The sequence below is a fragment of the Ptychodera flava genome, assembly GCF_041260155.1.
Source record: "Ptychodera flava strain L36383 chromosome 23 unlocalized genomic scaffold, AS_Pfla_20210202 Scaffold_24__1_contigs__length_23054250_pilon, whole genome shotgun sequence".
Classification (NCBI taxonomy): domain Eukaryota; kingdom Metazoa; phylum Hemichordata; class Enteropneusta; family Ptychoderidae; genus Ptychodera; species Ptychodera flava.
The window spans coordinates 11671669-11689297 of NW_027248278.1; the positions used below are offsets into that span (position 1 = coordinate 11671669).

General features: G+C 38.4%; 2 protein-coding genes across 2 annotated transcripts; both read left to right on the plus strand.

Moving 5' to 3' along the window:
• Positions 1-1593: 1593 nt before the first annotated feature.
• On the plus strand, positions 1594-8683 carry LOC139124880 (uncharacterized). Its single transcript, XM_070690983.1, has 5 exons — positions 1594-1826; positions 2674-3504; positions 5551-5701; positions 6040-6178; positions 6678-8683. The coding sequence occupies exons 2-5, from the start codon at positions 3443-3445 to the stop codon at positions 6815-6817; spliced, it is 492 nt and encodes a 163-aa protein (XP_070547084.1). The 5' UTR covers positions 1594-1826; positions 2674-3442; the 3' UTR covers positions 6818-8683.
• A 3133-nt stretch (positions 8684-11816) lies between these two features.
• LOC139124824 (uncharacterized) lies at positions 11817-17128 on the plus strand. The gene is made up of 4 exons (XM_070690935.1): positions 11817-12639; positions 13584-13737; positions 14344-14482; positions 15674-17128. Exons 1-4 carry the CDS (start codon positions 11822-11824, stop codon positions 15811-15813), a joined length of 1251 nt encoding a protein of 416 aa, XP_070547036.1. The 5' UTR covers positions 11817-11821; the 3' UTR covers positions 15814-17128.
• The last annotated feature ends 501 nt before the right edge of the window (positions 17129-17629 follow it).

The following is a 17629-nucleotide window of genomic DNA, read 5'->3' on the forward strand; positions in this document are numbered from 1 at the left end:
TTCTGCGGAACTGCATCCAGCGCTGTCTATTTAAAGGCGGAGCCTCCCTTTAAAAAGACGCGAAGATACGGCGGCGTTCATTGTGTAAGTGGACACCAAACAGGCAACACGCGGGGACAAGTTCCAGAAAATGTCACTTTTTAGTTTGCTCCGGCCGCAAAAACGCAGACAGACTGCCAAGCGGTCAGCGCGAAACTGCTGCCGATCAAACTCTGTGGTTATATTCAAATTCTAACGCAACTGAGAGACAATTTTCTAGGAAATTCGAGCGTTGGTGGTGGGGAATCAGTGACCGTTGGCGATTTGAACCCCCCGTCAATCAAACGATTACATTAACTCTGTTTGCAGGATTAGCAAAAGGTGACAAAGTTGAGATCAATTTGTTTAATTAATTTTGATTAATGTTATAGAAATCAAACATCGTACTGGCCAAGTGTTTGACTGGGAGGAGTACTCCACTAATGCGAGAACCTGGGATTGAAAATTGCGGCGTTAATGTTATCAGTTTTTCTTTGCAGAAGTCGACTGGCCTACATGTTTCTACAGGTTGCTTTGCTGTGTTTGTTCAATTGTTATGATTCGATTGAGTGCACCTAACTGGGGGTCCCTATGGCTATGCAGGTAGGTTTTTGGATGAGAAGTCATCGGAGTCAGTAAATTGGCATGTAAAAGACAGAAAAAGAACCCATTAGAAAACCCACCAGTATCGCGATGGCTATGGACTCGGACCTACAGCTATGTGCACTCATGCGAGTCACAACACGTGTGACATAACATAACAAAGTCTCATTTTGAGAAAATAATGTATCGATTACCGGTTATTGAAATCTAAACTTTATGCATAATCAATACATTCTAAGCTTAAGCAAGACACTTTACTCCCCATTGCTCTCATCCTGTCATTGGGCAATGCCTGTTGCATGTCTATGTATCTGTTTGGCACTTTTAAACATTTAATCATTGTGTGTTTTGGTTATTCGTGCCATAATTAAAATTTGAAACAGAAAATAATTTTTTAACAGGTAAGCGAAATTTCAAATAGTAGAGCGAAGAACGTCTAGTAGAGAAATTTTAAACAGCAGAGTGAAATTTCAAATAGTAGAGAGAAATTCCAATAGAGAGTAGACAGAAATTTCAAACAGTAGAAAAGTTTTAAATAGTAGAGACAAAATTTCAAACAGCAATGCGAAAGTTTAAATAGTAGAGAGAAATTGCAGTAGAGACAGATTTTAAACGGTAGAGAGGAATTTTAAACAGAAGAGAGAAATTTCAAAAAGTAGAGAGAAATTTCGAACAGAAGAGCGATTCAAAGATTTAACAGTAGAGAGAGTTCAAACATTGGAGAGAAATTTCAAACAGAAGAGAAATGTCAAACAGTAGAGCGAAATTTTATGCAGAGAATTGTCGTTTCTTTCGTTGTCGTTTACATCCTAGGCGGCATTGTCGGTTCTCCTAGGTAACTTAACTGGCAACAAATTGAATAACGGAACGAAATAAAAACGCATCAGCCACATATTAAACGCACAAGCTGTCGTTTTACTGCTGTCATATTAATGTATAAAAACTTGTTGGGGTGTAGTCATTGCGTGTTTATTCATGTTATTAGTTTACCGAAATTCACGACAGTTCGCTCAAAATTGGCGATTGCTACTGAAAAGACAGCATTGTATTACAGTGATAAAAAGAGGATGTTGCTCGGTCGTGGTCAACAACGTTTTTGTCTCTGGTTCATGTTTTTCACTTTCATCTTTGCGGCCTTCTTGTATACAAAGAGGCCAGCCTGGATTCAAGAAAGTCAGAAATATCAAAGCGAAACAGGAAAACAGGTAACTAAATAATAATATAGCACAAAACTTTAGAGATTAATGGATGAGCCAGAGCGTTTTGTACTCTCGGTTCCGCGTATAGTTATTTTCTTAATAGAGATATGGCAAAATTCGCTCCGATACTCGTTGCCGAGCATTTCAGATTCTTCCAAACCCGAACAAGAGAATTCCTTACATTTGGTAGTTTTTCTTTATCGTTGAATTGAGGATCGCGACGTACAGCAGGGAAATGTAGGTATCTCATCTTGTATTTGTGCTTCAACCAAATACGATATCGATAGAACAAAATGTCACGTATTTTGAAAGAGTAGTTCAAGTGTTACTATCATATCATGTCATTCCTATCAGATAGTCCTTCAAACATAGCTCTTACTAAAGTGCCAAGAGTCCGGCTTTGTCCTGCATTGTAGTACTTAGTCAAGTCGTATATGTATATTAACGTTTACATCAAGTTCCATTGCTAGAAATTCTTCATATCATGAAACGCAGCCATTTGTAGTTTCAAATGTTTGTCTTCTTTTGTGATGAGGGAAAAACGAACGTCGGTTGTCTATCTAAAAAAATGATAATTCTGGAAGTAGTACAGATTATGATCTAGCTGTATTTATTGAATTCTCAGAGGTTTGTTTTGATTTGAAATGCCAGATCAGTTTTCATTCCGTTGAATGTCATCAGAAATATTCCCCTTTATGTTTTACACATTATTGCATCATTGCGGGCAATTCGTTTGGCTGTACAGTTTATTGGGTAAATGATACAATTTCACATATTTTACTCATACCAGCCTACATGTGACATAAGCATGACTTGATTTATCGCGTTTGTTTGTTTTTACCCTTTTCCCCAGCAGCCAATGGAAGCGAGAGCGGACGATGATCGAGGGAATGATGATGTTCCTCCCACAAAACATTACCCTGCGAAATCCCGCAAAGATTTTCTCACCAATACGCCAATGGATACCGCACTAGACCTACAACCAAGCCCTGCTGTGCAATTAAAAGTACCAACAACCAGTTCCTCCTCTGACGGTTTCACTGATCGAGACAGAGCGCCAACTCGCTATCTATTGCCGATGAGGGACGTTCTTGGCGGTGGCGCGAATTCCCAGTACCAGAGATTCAAAGTAGCTGCCAGATTCGCTGTCCTGACAAATAGAACTCTGGTCATGACGCCATTCTTCCTAAATGGGGGACATGTTATCGGATTCTCAAAAGAACGTTTGAGATCATTCGAGAGCACTTTTGACGTGAAAAAAGTGGAAGAGTTACTGCCATTAGCAACTATTGACCAATTTGTACACGATTGTAACGATAAAGTGCCAAGGGTAGTTTTGTGGCACGTGAATGAGCTACATTACGAAAGCACCAGAATAGATTTTTTTCAAGATTTACTGGGTATCAAATTTCAAAAGTTAGAGGATGTGCAGTGTCTACAACACGATGTCAGCTTCGAAGAAGCTGGATCTGAAACTAAGGACGAAGCTTGTTTGGCATTCTCTATAGACGGTCCTTTTGTTCTACAGAAAAGTCGGTGTCAAGGATGACATAGCAAGGACTGTAGACAAATGTCTGATACCTGCGAAAGAAATAAGAGTGGCCGTTGACCATTTGTCTGATATGATTTGTCACGGAGAAAGTTACGTCGTGTTCCATTGGCGGAACAGATCTGCAGAAATGCCGTAAGTTGTCCACAGTTCTACCAGTTTGATGTTGCCTGTACGTTGTTGATGTATCAAATAATTAATGTTTGATGTTCCGCTAACATGGTATTATGGTCATGTGGTTAAATCGTAACCATTGTTTCGGCAGAAACAAGGTTAAAACTCTCAGGATTTTGTTTTTTCGTATCAAGTATTGCCACTTATCGGATGGCGTTGTACAAAATTGCTGATCCTATCCTATCCTATCCTACACTACCCTAAGCCTACCCTAGCCTACCCTACCCTACCCTACCCTACCCTATCCTACACTACCCTACCCTACCCTACCCTACCCTACCCTATCCTACCCTACCCTACCCTACCCTACCCTACCCTACCCTACCTATCCTATCCTATCCTACCCTACCCTACCCTGTCATGTCCTGTCCTACCCTACCCTACCCCACCCTACCCTACCCTGTCCTGTCCTATCCTATCCTATCCTGTCCTGTCCTATCCTATCCTACCCTACCCTACCCTGTCCTGTCCTTTCCTACCCTACCCTACCCTACCCTACCCTGTCCTATCCTACCCTATCCTGTCCTATCCTATCCTACCCTACCCTACCCTGTCCTGTCCTGTCCTACCCTACCCTACCCTACCCTACCCTGTCCTATCCTATCCTGTCCTGTCCTATCCTATCCTGTCCTGTCCTACCCTACCCTACCCTACCCTGTCCTGTCTGTCCTATTCTATCCTATCCTGTCCTGTCCTATCCTATCCTACCCTACCCTGTCCTGTCCTGTCCTACCCTACCCTACCCTACCCTACCCTACCCTACCCTACCCTGTCCTATCCTATCCTGTCCTATCCTATCCTGTCCTGTCCTATCCTATCCTATCTTGTCCTGTCCTGTCCTACCCTACCCTACCCTACCCTACCCTACCCTGTCCTGTCCTACCCTATCCTACCCTACCCTACCCTGTCCTGTCCTGTCCTACCCTACCCTACCCTACCCTACCCTGTCCTATCCTATCCTATCCTGTCCTATCCTATCCTATCCTACCCTACCCTACCCTACCCTGTCCTGTCCTGTCCTACCCTCCTACCTACCCTACCCACCCTACCCTACCCTACCCTACCCTACCCTACCCTGTCTTATCCTATCCTATCCTGTCCTGTCCTATCCTATCCTATCAATGTATCTATTCTGGTAAACGTATCTCGCCAATCTCTCACACCAAACAACACAATGACCACTATGAACCAGTTAACGATGCAGCCTCATTATTAAAGAAAGCCGTACTGTATTTTGTCGGCATTGTCAAACAATCCACATTAACATAAATGTTCATAAACTTGTAAGGTTCTGTTATTACTGAATATCTCTTGTGTCACACTAATAAATTCAATTAGCCCGTGGCAGACATTACACTAAAATCAGACCTAAATCAATCAATCTCGAATTTGAAATCACTTTGTTCCGTGTCGAGCTGAGAAATTACTAAAATTTCACGAAAGGCTGAACTGTCAGGGAATTGTGACGTAGTGGATTTTGGCACTGACTTTGTTATTAGTTATTGCATTATTTCTGCAGATGGTGAGTTTAAATGTCCTTTGCGTATTATTTTGAAGCAAAAATCAAACATATAACGTGCAAACGCATTCTACATTTTTGTCATTAGCTCGTGTTAATAATATTCCTCCAGTCAGTTTTCTAGTCCCGCAACCAAAGCGTGGACATTTTTGGGGAATTCCATGGCAAAAAAGTGTAATACAATATCTCCTACAAATTTCGTGTATAAATTTTGTTAAATGTATTTTAAATATCCACATGCATTTGCACAATGTCACATTTAAGTGTACATTATCGAGGTGAGAAAAGAAATTTGAATGGGCCTGGAGGGGCTTGTTTATCACATGCAAATGTCAAGGAAACATACCATTCGTAAGTTCTAATTTTTCTGTTATGCGTTTGAACGGCTTACTCGCTTACCATTCAAAATTATGCATGGACCCAAAACAAACAGTGTAACTACACTGACTTGACCTTCAACAGTTCAATGAATTATTTCAATTTTACAGATGCTTCTTCGGCAGGGACAAGGGAATACCATGCGCAGACCTCCTGAAAGAGATCAGAAAAGTAGCTGAACAAGCATGTGACGCCATTGCTGACCTCATGAAGCGGGAAAACATCAAGTGTATATACGTAGCGTGCCCTCTATGGTCACTGGTATGTACAACAGTTACAGACATAGGTGTCAGTCACTCACTGCAAAACAGGGAATTTCACAGCATTTAGCATTCTGCAAAGGAAGTCGTGTTTTTTAATATTACCAGGAGAAGTGTAAATATGTAAAGCCAGACAGCGCAATTGAAGTTATCAATCGTACCTTTCTATGAAATTTATGCTCTAACTTTACAATGAAGAGCGAAGTATTCTAAACAAACAAATTCATTTCTGGAATGCATAACATACGTTTTCTTCTCCATGAATTAAGCATGCTTTCGGCAAATGACGAAACTCAGAGTAAATGTACTTAATCTTAAAACCTTTCAATTATCTTTCAGGAAATAATAGACATTTTGTCTAAGAGGATACCAAGGAAAGACATTTTTATCTCAGGCGATCTAGACGTCCCTGATAAATTTAAGCGATATTTTGAAGATTATTATATGTTATCGCTCGTTGACCAGGAAATAGCAGCTAGTAAGTTTGTTTGTATAACGTTCAAATTGTTACACTCCTTTTCACAATCGCACTTAACTATTAGATTGTATTGAAGGAAGTAAAATTGACTGTTCTCTTGTAAACATTTGCCTTCTCACGAAAAAGTCATAATTGGAACAATTTTGAAGTATCATTACGCACTTCTTGGGTGTGACGACACTTGCCGTGACAGACTTCTTATCGCCACAATTAAAATGACCTCGATCTTGATTTTCTGTAATAAGGGTATTATCTTGAACCTCGAGCTTGGGTGATGGAAGTTCCGGTTTGGCGGGTAAATTATAGTTTTTCCACAATTACAAGGAATATCATTGAAACCAAGAGAAAAAAGCTAACAATTGTGTTTTGACGGTTAAGTTTCTCTCGATAATTGTCTACAACTTGAAGGTAATGTGTACACAACTTAATGCTCTTGCTTTCGATAGAGTTCAAAGAGCGCCATCTCGAAAATAAAACTGCTCAATATGTTATTTTCCAGGGGCCGCAATTTTTATATCACAGGGATCATCAAACTGGTCGGACTTCGTGAAAGAACTGAGAGATACAAGTGGAAGAGTAACTTATAACATCCGGGAACTAGCCGGTATTCCTGCAGATGTGAATAAAGCTATAATTTGAAAGAAGATTCTGAGTCATATATGTTGGTTGTTGTAAGGTATCGTGTGGAGTCGCACACTTTACCTGTGTCTTTAACTTCGACTGTACTCAGCTGTCTTTCATCACTTTTCCTGTGACAATTTGAACTGATTAGCATATAAATGACCGGACAAGTGAAAGATAGAACTGTCAGTTCTATCAACTTTATTTCAAATTCATTCAATCAATATTTGATTAGGTGGTATGTGCCCTTAAGGCTCCAATCCCCGGATTACTGTGTAAGGGAATACATTATGACCCCTTTAACATGAATGGTAGTTTCGATGGCAGTGATTTTTATTAGTTCAGAGTTGCAATAGGCAGCAACGCAAACACCACAATGTGAATATGTGTGAAGGACCCCATAGCTAGCATCTTATTACATGTTAGTGCAGTCGAAAATTGTGTATACGTAACGTTATAATTCTGAATGCTCTCATTATCTGCATTTTACGGTCTCAAATTGTTAAATACTTCACAACAACAAAATACTGATTTTTTGTATTAGTTTGAACTGATCGTCCTAGTCTGTTCTTGCACCTTAACGTGTTAGCGAAATTTATGCATGTAAGGTGGAAGGCAATGAAATATTTTCAGTAGCTTTATGTTACTCTTGACTTTTGGAAAAACATGTATAACATAATGGCTAATTGCTCAACACAGAATGCAGCCTTGTCATCGAAACGGTTTATTTCTTGTTCCTCATCACTGTATTTAGACACTTTGGATGGGAAGAGACAGCTAAAAGATTACAGTAGTTTTGCATTGAGGGTAGAGTGCATCTCGGGGACAATATTCGGACTCTCAAACTTTTACAATTGTTTCTGTTCTACCATGTGTGGAGGTTCTTTTTAAAGCTCGTAGTGTAAAAAATCTTTCACCGTCCTAATTTTTGAAAAAAAACCGAAAATTTTTCTTTTCCCCATACAGGGATAGCATGGGGACGTTTAAATATTCCACGAGGGAAGTTTGAGCAAAAGTTTAGGTCTTTCACTTTCGAGGCGCATACTATGTTCAACAAATGTAGATTCAAAATCGATGCATCTTTAGTGATGACTTTCGTTCTGAACTTAATTCTTCGAGATTATAACAGCTTGTACTACTGAGATATACAATACCCTTTTGCACACTCACAAAGGGTGTTGATGAGCCTTGGATGACACTGAAAATGACGAATACGAAAAAAATACGACAACAAGTTTTTTGGTGATTCTAATGTCACGAGATTAAATCATGATGGGAGTTGACTTTATTTTGCGAAGCTTTTGAACTTGTACAAATCAAAGTTTAAAAGCTACACTTCAATTTACGCATGTAGGACAAATGCTAAATTGTCATTATACCTCGCTTGGTTCTAGTTTATGAGTGTAGTCCTTTGTGTCACTTTAAAGGTATCTATCTATCTATCTATCTATCTATCTATCTATCTATCTATCTATCTATCTATCTATCTATCTATCTATCTATCTATCTATCTATCTATCTATCTATCGATCTATCTATCTATCTATCTATCTATCTATCTATCTATCTATCTATCTATCCATCTATCTATCTATCTATCTATCTATCTATCTCTATCTATCTATCTATCTATCTATCTATCTATCTCTCTATCTATCTATCTATCTATCTATCTATCTATCTATCTATCTATCTATCTATCTATCTATCTATCTATCTATCTATCTATCTATCTACTGTATGCCTGTCTATCTGGATATTAATTATATATTTCAAATAAAAAACTGTTTATAAAGAGCATTGTATCACTTAAGTTTTTTCTGTCAGTTATTCTTTTTTTGCCAATGGAAATTTTCAGTGGATATTGTAGTAGATCTTTCGACTAATATTTCTCCGTTTGGTGAATTATTTCCAAGATTGTGAGAGCACGGTAAAAGAACCTACATTTCTTTCATTTAGATGGAAACATTTATCACGATGTTATTTTGATGGTGTAGTACGCGCGATGACGTCTTTGAGAGACAGAAGAATATTCGGTCAAAACATATCTACCGAATGTAGGTTATAGGATTGTATAATAGCCACACACTTTGATAACCAGAGTACGTTACTAAGAAGTGGGATACATTTTTCCACGTTATTAAGAAACTAACACGTCTTGAGCCTTTTGCAAACTCTGCGCATATAAAACGTTAACTACCTTTTCCAACACTGCAAAATGACTTGCCGAAGTTTCAATTAAAAATCTTGCACTCTTGGTCGAGAGAAGGCGACTTATAAACATCCTTAAAAGTCTTTTACCACTGACTATAATATTTGCAGTACTGGAAATAAAAATGGAAAATACTGAATTGTCCTTGAAATGTAAAAAAAACTGGCACTTTATATCCTTAATGCATCGGCAGCGTTCGTAAATCAATTAAAGGGAGGTAGAGTCATCGAAACTTCACTCAAGGGTACTATACGAACAATACCAACATCATACGCAAGATACTTTGGCGATTCATGAAAGATAAAACACGTTTTTGATAATGTACATCGTAAACTTAAAAATTTGCAGCTATGTTGACGCGATGCACCTAAATATCGTGAATGAAATACTTTGCACATGCGCCGTTGGGACAACCTCTCCCTAGAAAACATAATTTTGGAGTACAACCACGTGTCGATACTTTACGAGATTCAAAAGACATGGAAGAAGTTTGTCGACCAACGAAAGCAAGGAATAAAATATAATTTCACAACAAGAAAACAAAGTCAATGGGTCTGTTCGAGGGATTCACTATTTAATATTCATTGCTACTTTTCTTAAAAAAGACGCCATGAAAATAGTTTATTCTATATTCTGAAGATTTCCTGTAACCATTTGTAAAAACTGCATTGTTTGATATGTCTCATCACAAGACGATGAATATGTTAACGAGCAGCCACAATGCTTTTATTTGTCGGAGATTGTATGATTATGGCATTGGAAAAGTAACATTTTCTGAAAATTTTAACAACAAGTGTCGTCAAATTTAGCGTTAGTTTGGATTAGGCAGCCAGTATGCCCTGATTTCGAAGCCCCTCAGAGGTAGGAAAGTTATGATTGACGCTATTGATAATCATTTACGGCCTATGTCTGTCGCAAATCCTGTGTGTATTGTCCTGTCGGCCTATAACTTTATACATTTGACTGGCTCTTTTCGGACCCTTGACCCAGCACTTCATCAAAGTTGAGCCCGAGGTAGATGTCACATGAGCGCTTTGTTGAGATGACAAAATTCAAGTGCATAACTTTTATGATTAAGGGCGTTTTAGGCGATTACAAATTACGAATACTGTTCACCTTACATACTGCTGTTATGGTGTGTCGTTGACGCTTGGAAAGGGTAGGAGAAATTATGATTATATTTATGTAGCTATGAGTGGCATAAATTGATGAAGCCTATAAGTAATATCCATGGCAACTTCACATGATGCGTGGACAGTTCCGTATTGTTATACGCCAGTTTGCAAAACTCAAGAACCAGAACAATAAAAAAAATCAATATTTGAAATAGGGATCAAACGAATATCGCCTATGTGAGATTGCTTGTGATAAGAAAAGTGATGAAATAAAAATAAAATTTCATTGAAAGCGTCCAAAAAGATATTGAAATGGTGTCAGCATCTTGTTAGGTTACATTTAAACTATCATTTTCTTGCTGCCATCGAAGTTGATGTACGCCGAGAACAGATTTACCGAGCGTATCCTCTGATTGTAAGGCAAATTCAAAGTTAGCTATATTAATAAGTCGATGTAAACCTACTATCTCTTATTAACATCAACGAAACAATCATGTAAAGGTCGTGGGATAATATGGTGTCAAATTGCAAACATATAATATCATTTATATATGAAGAGATCATCATTGCAATTGTTTACTCGTCATTCCTAGAGATAGAAGTATTGCGTGTGCAAAAACGTGATGATGTTAATGAACTCGCCAACGTTATTTTGTCGTGTTTGAGATATTCTTAGATTTCCTTTACATAGCGAAAAATACACGATTTTAGATTTAAAAACAAGCTCCCACTTAATTGCACGAAGATTGGGCAGTGTGCCAATACTGCAAAATGAAGTCTACCGTGTGCAAAAGTTATTGAAACATTAGGCAGACAATATTGTTACTATGCGACGGTCATCGCAGTTTTTATTGACAAGGCGTGGTTGCCAAGCTCGTGTTTATTAAATGCCAATCTGTTCCCCATACGACTTACTGTAGCTTTTTATGAAAATTTGTAAAATATTGGTATTACATGTTTGCAATTGCGAAGGCAAAGTTGGTTTCTACTGAGACAAAGCTATGTTGTCACGAAGGGGCTGTTTAAGTTCTCCTCAGTTGGGTGTATTGTTCATTTTAGTTGCCGTAATTTTGTTATACGCAGGCAGGTCACCTTGGATGTACGAAAGTCAGAAGAATGGTAGCGAGCTCAGAAAAGAGGTAATGAAAAAATGTTTCTAAAGTAATGCTGGAGTGTTTGTAGTTGTATTTAAATTTGTCACATATGTTTTGTAGTATGAGATCATTTAATATCGTAATCTTTCCCTGACAATTTAAAACACATGCGCAGAAACACAGACACACAGACAGACAGACAGACAGACAGATAGATAGATAGATAGATAGATATATCAATCAGTAGGTCAATTAGTAGAAATATTATTAGAAATTAGTAGAAATATAGATATATTGAGATAGATAGATAGATAGATAGATAGATAGATAGATAGATAGATAGATAGATAGATAGATAGATAGGTAGATATATAGATAGATAGACAGATAGATAGGTTGGTAGGGCGCATGAACATTCGTATGCACGGATGATTCTGTATATATACGTATTTTCGTGTATATTCATACATACATACATACATACATACATACATACATACATACATACATACATACATACATATATTGGATGCCTTGTACTTGACTGTTTGCAATTTCGACTACAACTACTGTATCTTTTCTTTATTCTAAGCCTATCGAAATGCACGTCAGTCATGACAGCGGACACTTTGAAGATGCTGTCGTCAAGCACAACCAGACTACACAGAAGAATAGGATTTTGACTAAACCACCAATGTCGACGATAGAAGAGGGCGCGCAGTCAAACTCTGCATTACATTCTAAAGCAACGACAACGAGTTTTTCTAACTTCGGTCACAATAAAGACAGAAACCCGACTCGGTATCTGCTGCCAATGAGGTCAGTACTCGGCGGAGGTTCGAATTCCCAGTATGAAAGGTTCAAAGTCGCCATCGCCTTCGCCGCCTCGACAAACCGCACTTTGGTCTTGACCCCTTTCTTCCTGCACGGAGGTCACGTTCGCGGCTACAATGACGAACATATGAGGTCTTTCGATGTTACATTCGATGCCGAAGAATTAGAAAAACTATTACCTTTATCAACGATTGAGCAGTACAACCAGGACTGCAAAGCTCACAACACGAAAGCCGTGGGATGGGATATTCACTATGAACCATACGAGCAGACCAGAGAACAGTTTTATTTTGATGTTCTGGGTATCAAGCTCCCGACAATTTATGATGTGAAAATCCTGGAACATGACAAGACCTTTGATGAACTTCGTGCAGACACAGAGAATGAACAGTGCGTGGCCTTCTCTGTGGACGGACCGTACATATTGCACAGAACACGTCATAGAGAGGGGAGCGACAAAGCCGTGGACAAGTATCTGTTGCCGACGAAAGACGTGAGAGCAGTGGGGGAGCGTTTTTCTAGAATGCTCTGTCAGGGACAGAGTTATCTTTCATTGCATTGGAGGAATAAATCGTCAGAAATGCCGTAAGTTACTGTGTTCTTTGTCGCTTCTTTAATTTTTGTTGTTGCCGGGAAGATGCAAAGTGTTAAAGCTTTCTCAGTCATGCTTATGCTGTGATAGCATTATGACATCAAGTGTGATTCGTGTCACCGTGTCGATGTCAAGTATGTATCGCTTTCCTAACATTGCTAGCGAAAAAATCGCTATCGCTTTCAATCAATCGTGTCAGCTCTAGTTTAAGAAACATACTTGCTGGTTTTACATATAATGTACATATTGTCGCGTACAAGAATTACGATGATTAAATTTAGCAACCTTCTCGACCCTTCCTTCGTATCATTCTTTAAGGCATATCGCGCATGTTGAGAGACCTTCACCAGTAATTTATGGCTGTTTTCTTGGAACCAAAGTCGCCCAACGACATAAACATTTTGTGGTTCAAAGAATGTCAACTGAGGAAAACACGACAGCATTGAGCTTGGGTGTAACAATTACAAAGTGACGCGCCGTCTTTGATGTCTGGGTTCGCGGCGCTACATGTCATTGCGCATGCCTGGCACCAAATAGGAAAGAGGCTGTTCTTCCTATTTTCAATTTACGTTAAAGGTATACAGTCACCTGTAATCTAAATATGCCCATATATGGTCAAAGGGGCGTTCCTTGGTTTTCAAAATGCCCATGTGAGGGCGCTGTTTATAAAAAGCGGCCACCCGCTTAAAATCTGTGATTGGTTAGATTTTCTCTTTCCATGGTAACTGTGGCAAAATTGGAACAGGTGAAAGTATACCTTTAACCTGTTTAACAGATTTGGTGGAGCGTTTGTAATAAGAGTAGGCGCAATGCCACCATTTGCAGTTTTGCATCGACGTCCATTTTGTACACCAAGCGGCGTTGTGCATTATCCGTGCATTCGTCATACCACAAAAGTGCCGAAAAGTAGCAACTTTGTCACTTTTATTGGTTACAGATGCTTCTTTGGAAGGGAGAAAGAAGGAAGGTTGTGTGCGCCTTTTCGTGAGAAAACCAGAGAACTTGCTGAAATTGCCGCCGACGCTGTGTCTGACCTGATGAAACGAGAACATATCAAGTGTATTTATGTAGCCTGCCCTCTATGGTCGTTGGTAAGTAGACGTCAATGATAAATTTCCTGTGCGGGAGTGAATTGTCTCATTTTTAGTTTTCCCACGGAAGTCTTCGCGATTTTTAGCGGCCACACTTCCTTCTGCTTCGAAATATATGTAAGTTTTCAGTATTATCTACCACATGAAGCATTTCATCTTTTGCCAAAATATTTCGGATGTCATCCGCTGTAGTACATATCAAGACAAACGCCTCTTACTTTTACATTTTCACATTATTTATCGAATATTCTTGCATATACTGTCAATGATATTCTATGTGTTTTGTTTTCGTTAATGAAGACTTGTGTTCCAATTATTTGAAACCTTGTCGAAACTGAAATATCATGCCGTTACATTTAAACGCTGCAGTTAGGTAATGCGCTGACATTTCTAAGCTTATTGCAACATTAAAATAATGTTTTAGATGAGAAATCTACTTACCTTAATTTCCTTATGATCCACTAGGGACAAGAATAAAAAAGCTACTGTATAGATTCACGTGACTGAACGTATGCAAGTGTGTAAGTTAAAAAAAAACAAAACCATTTTTGATGTACAAAGTGTGGAAGTATTGGAATAAACATTCCGTGTGTTTACTTTATTCAGGAAATAATTGATATTTTGGCAAAGAGGATTCCAAAGAAAGACATTTTCATCTCGGCAGATCTAGCGTTCCCTGATAAATACAAACAATTGTCTGACGATTATTACATGGTATCGCTCGTCGAACAAGAAATCGCCTACCGTAAGTATTGGGAAGAGAAAAATCATTATAATCGGTTCATTATCAGACTTTTGTTAGCCTTCCGAGGTTGATATTTATTGTGTTGAGGTAGAATGCTCCTCAGGGACATATAGTCGGACTCTCGAATTTCTACACTTCTTTTCTGATCTACCACTTGTGGGGGCTCATTTTAAATCTCTTGGAGAAAGAAATACTTTAACCGGCTTAGTTTTTCAAAAATCCAAAATTTGATTTTTCCCCCATAGAGTTAACACAGGAATGGCGGCCATTTTGAATTTCAAATATCGCAAAATGTTTGGTAATTTGTTTCACTAGTTCCAAACTTTGCACGGTGACCCCCGATTTTTATTGTTGATTTGGTGAGAGAATGGTTGAAAGTGTCATTGAGGAAACTTTACGCAAAAGTTTAAGTCTTTTACTTTTGAGGCGCGAGCTACCTTAACAGAGAAGGCCAACAGTTTGTGCCTTGGCAAAATAATGCATTACATAACTCGTCCGTGCCAAGCAACATTTACAATTTTTCCGAGATCATTATTAATTTTTCGTCCGTAAAACAAAGCAGACTTGTTCTGGAATACATAGAGATGATTTTGTTTACTGAATCAAACTAGCAACCGTGAAAACGTGCGTTCTGTCGTGTTTTAAATGGACTATTATATTATTAAATTATTATTAAACGAGTAACGTTTGCATTTCAAAATTTTGATTGGACTCAAAACAAATACTCCTAGCCATACCGTGAAAGCCAAGATACACATGCAGGGGTTAAAGGGACAAAGTCGGCCATTTTTCATGAATTTTGTTTGATGCAAGATACTACTTATATTGTTTGACATGTTGAAAGATACTGAATGAATGGCCGACCATACATATATTCGACCCCGGTTTTAGACAAATTAAATGAACCATTGCAAAAATGAATTAATGGTCTTGACCATTAATTCAATTTCGGGATGGTTTCATGTATCGTGTCTAAAACTGGGGTCGAATATATGTATGCTCACCCATTTATTCAGTATCTTTCAACATGTCAAACAATATAAGTAGTATCTCGAATCAAACAAAATTCATGAAAAAGTGGCCGACTTTGTCCCTTTAAATTAAGTACGTGACGAATCCGGGAATAGTTTGAGATTTCTATATGTGAAGGCTTTGTAATGGATGTCCGTATTCCTCTTGTGTGCGTTGTAGGAGCTGCAATATTCGTGTCGGCTGGATATTCAAACTGGTCAGACTTTGTGAGAGAGAGACGGGACGCTGAAGGAATGGTAACTCACAACATCCGGGACCTCGCGGGAATACCTGAGGACGTCGGTTTAGACATGATATGATTGACAGCCGCTTGAGGGCAGTGCTTTTCAATGAGGCTTAGATGCATAGCTGTAGTAATTAGGGTTAATCAGTCACGCTCAAAAAATAAATAAATAAATAAATAAATAAATAAATAAATAAATAAATAAATAAAAACGAAAGATTGGTGATCTGTAAATTCAAGTTAGCAGTCCCATGTTGCGTGTTCAATATTTGTTTTACTGTAGTTTGAAATGGAGCAGGTTCAAGGTTGTGCGTAGGATGATCGTGGAACGAGGCTACCCATGGGTCTACTATTGTTAGCTTTGACCTTCGAGCGTTCGCAATGACATTGATTAATAGAGAAGTTTAGGTCGAGATGTCAATTATCAGAGAGTGTATTACAACGATTCCTAGCCTTTTTAGAATGTTTGTGATTTATTAACTCTTCAGTGTTGAAACATCTGTAGGAAAACAGTGAGGGAGTAAGTTTAATAAAATAAACCTCTAACATAACTAAGTGCGTCGTTCTCAGAAAGAAATACCGAATTTTTTTCTCGATTTTCTCAGTGCCAACCACACATGTCAATTTTTATCCATTTTAACTGTGAGTCTTTGCACTGAGAATGGATAGGACCTTCTATTTCGTAGAAAGAACATTGCCAGCGGTGTTTTCCTGTTACTTGTCTTCTTTGTGCTGCAACTATGGGCGATAAATAAAATGTTATGTTGAGATCATGGTCATGAGGACTACACTTGGCTTGTTCAAAATTGACGCGTCCATAGTTTCGGCACAGCGTACCATATCATGCAAGAACATTTGTTGGTTCGCTTGAGGAGACAACTGGTCATGCGCAATCAACAGTTTTGCTCGTATGCTCGTTACGGTCGTTTCCGTGTGTTGCTCGATATTTTAAATAATTTATTTGGATATTATAATTTAAGACCATGGCTGATAATGACAGTTTAATTGATGACATAGTTGTATTGTAAATGTTAGAACGACTCAACAGACATACATGTTTATCTGGTGCAAATTTCCTTCCCGATAAGTGCGCATGTCTATGTTTGCATGTTGCTGTACTCAAGCCAATCGTGGTGAGGATTTATATATGACAAGTATAATCGGTCAAAACAAGGGTCGTAGTATGTTTTATGTTGATATACTACTCCATCATTGCTATAGTTTGCCTTTATGTTGATCGCCTTTGCGCTGTGAGCATTTGATGTAACCTTTGCCCTCAAACTGCACGCGTGGTTAGATTTCGAATATGACGTCAAAATCATACGCAATAAACAACAACCAAACAGAAAGTATGGGTCGGCAAAATCCAGATTTTTGGCTTGAGCAATTTTTGGCACGGGTATATTTTGATGTGTCGTTACATCAACAACTGAATTACTATAGTTAACCGTGATGAGACACATGTGTTGTATACGACGATTTTGTTTTAATGCTCATTTCTTGAAAACATTCTCAAATTAGCGATAAATTTGTGCAAACTGAAAGAGTATTACAGCTGACACATATCGATTCACTTTCTAATAAATCTATTCGAACCGTTTCTCAGGTTGTCAATGGCATCATGCAGTTATTCACTAAGTATCACATTGTTAATATATGAAGCATTTCTTGCAACCTTGTAGACTTTTAATTAAAATTTATCCAGCATCTGTTGCAGACTATTCTATCAACTCATATGTGTGGCCTCTTAAATGAAATCGTGATGAAAATATTAAACCTCTGTCCATCTGTAATGTAGAACAATTTATGATTCTTTGTTCGGAAGCTAAACTCTCCATGGATTCGGAATCCGCTGATACGATAGGAGACCAATAGCGTGTTGTTTGGGAAGG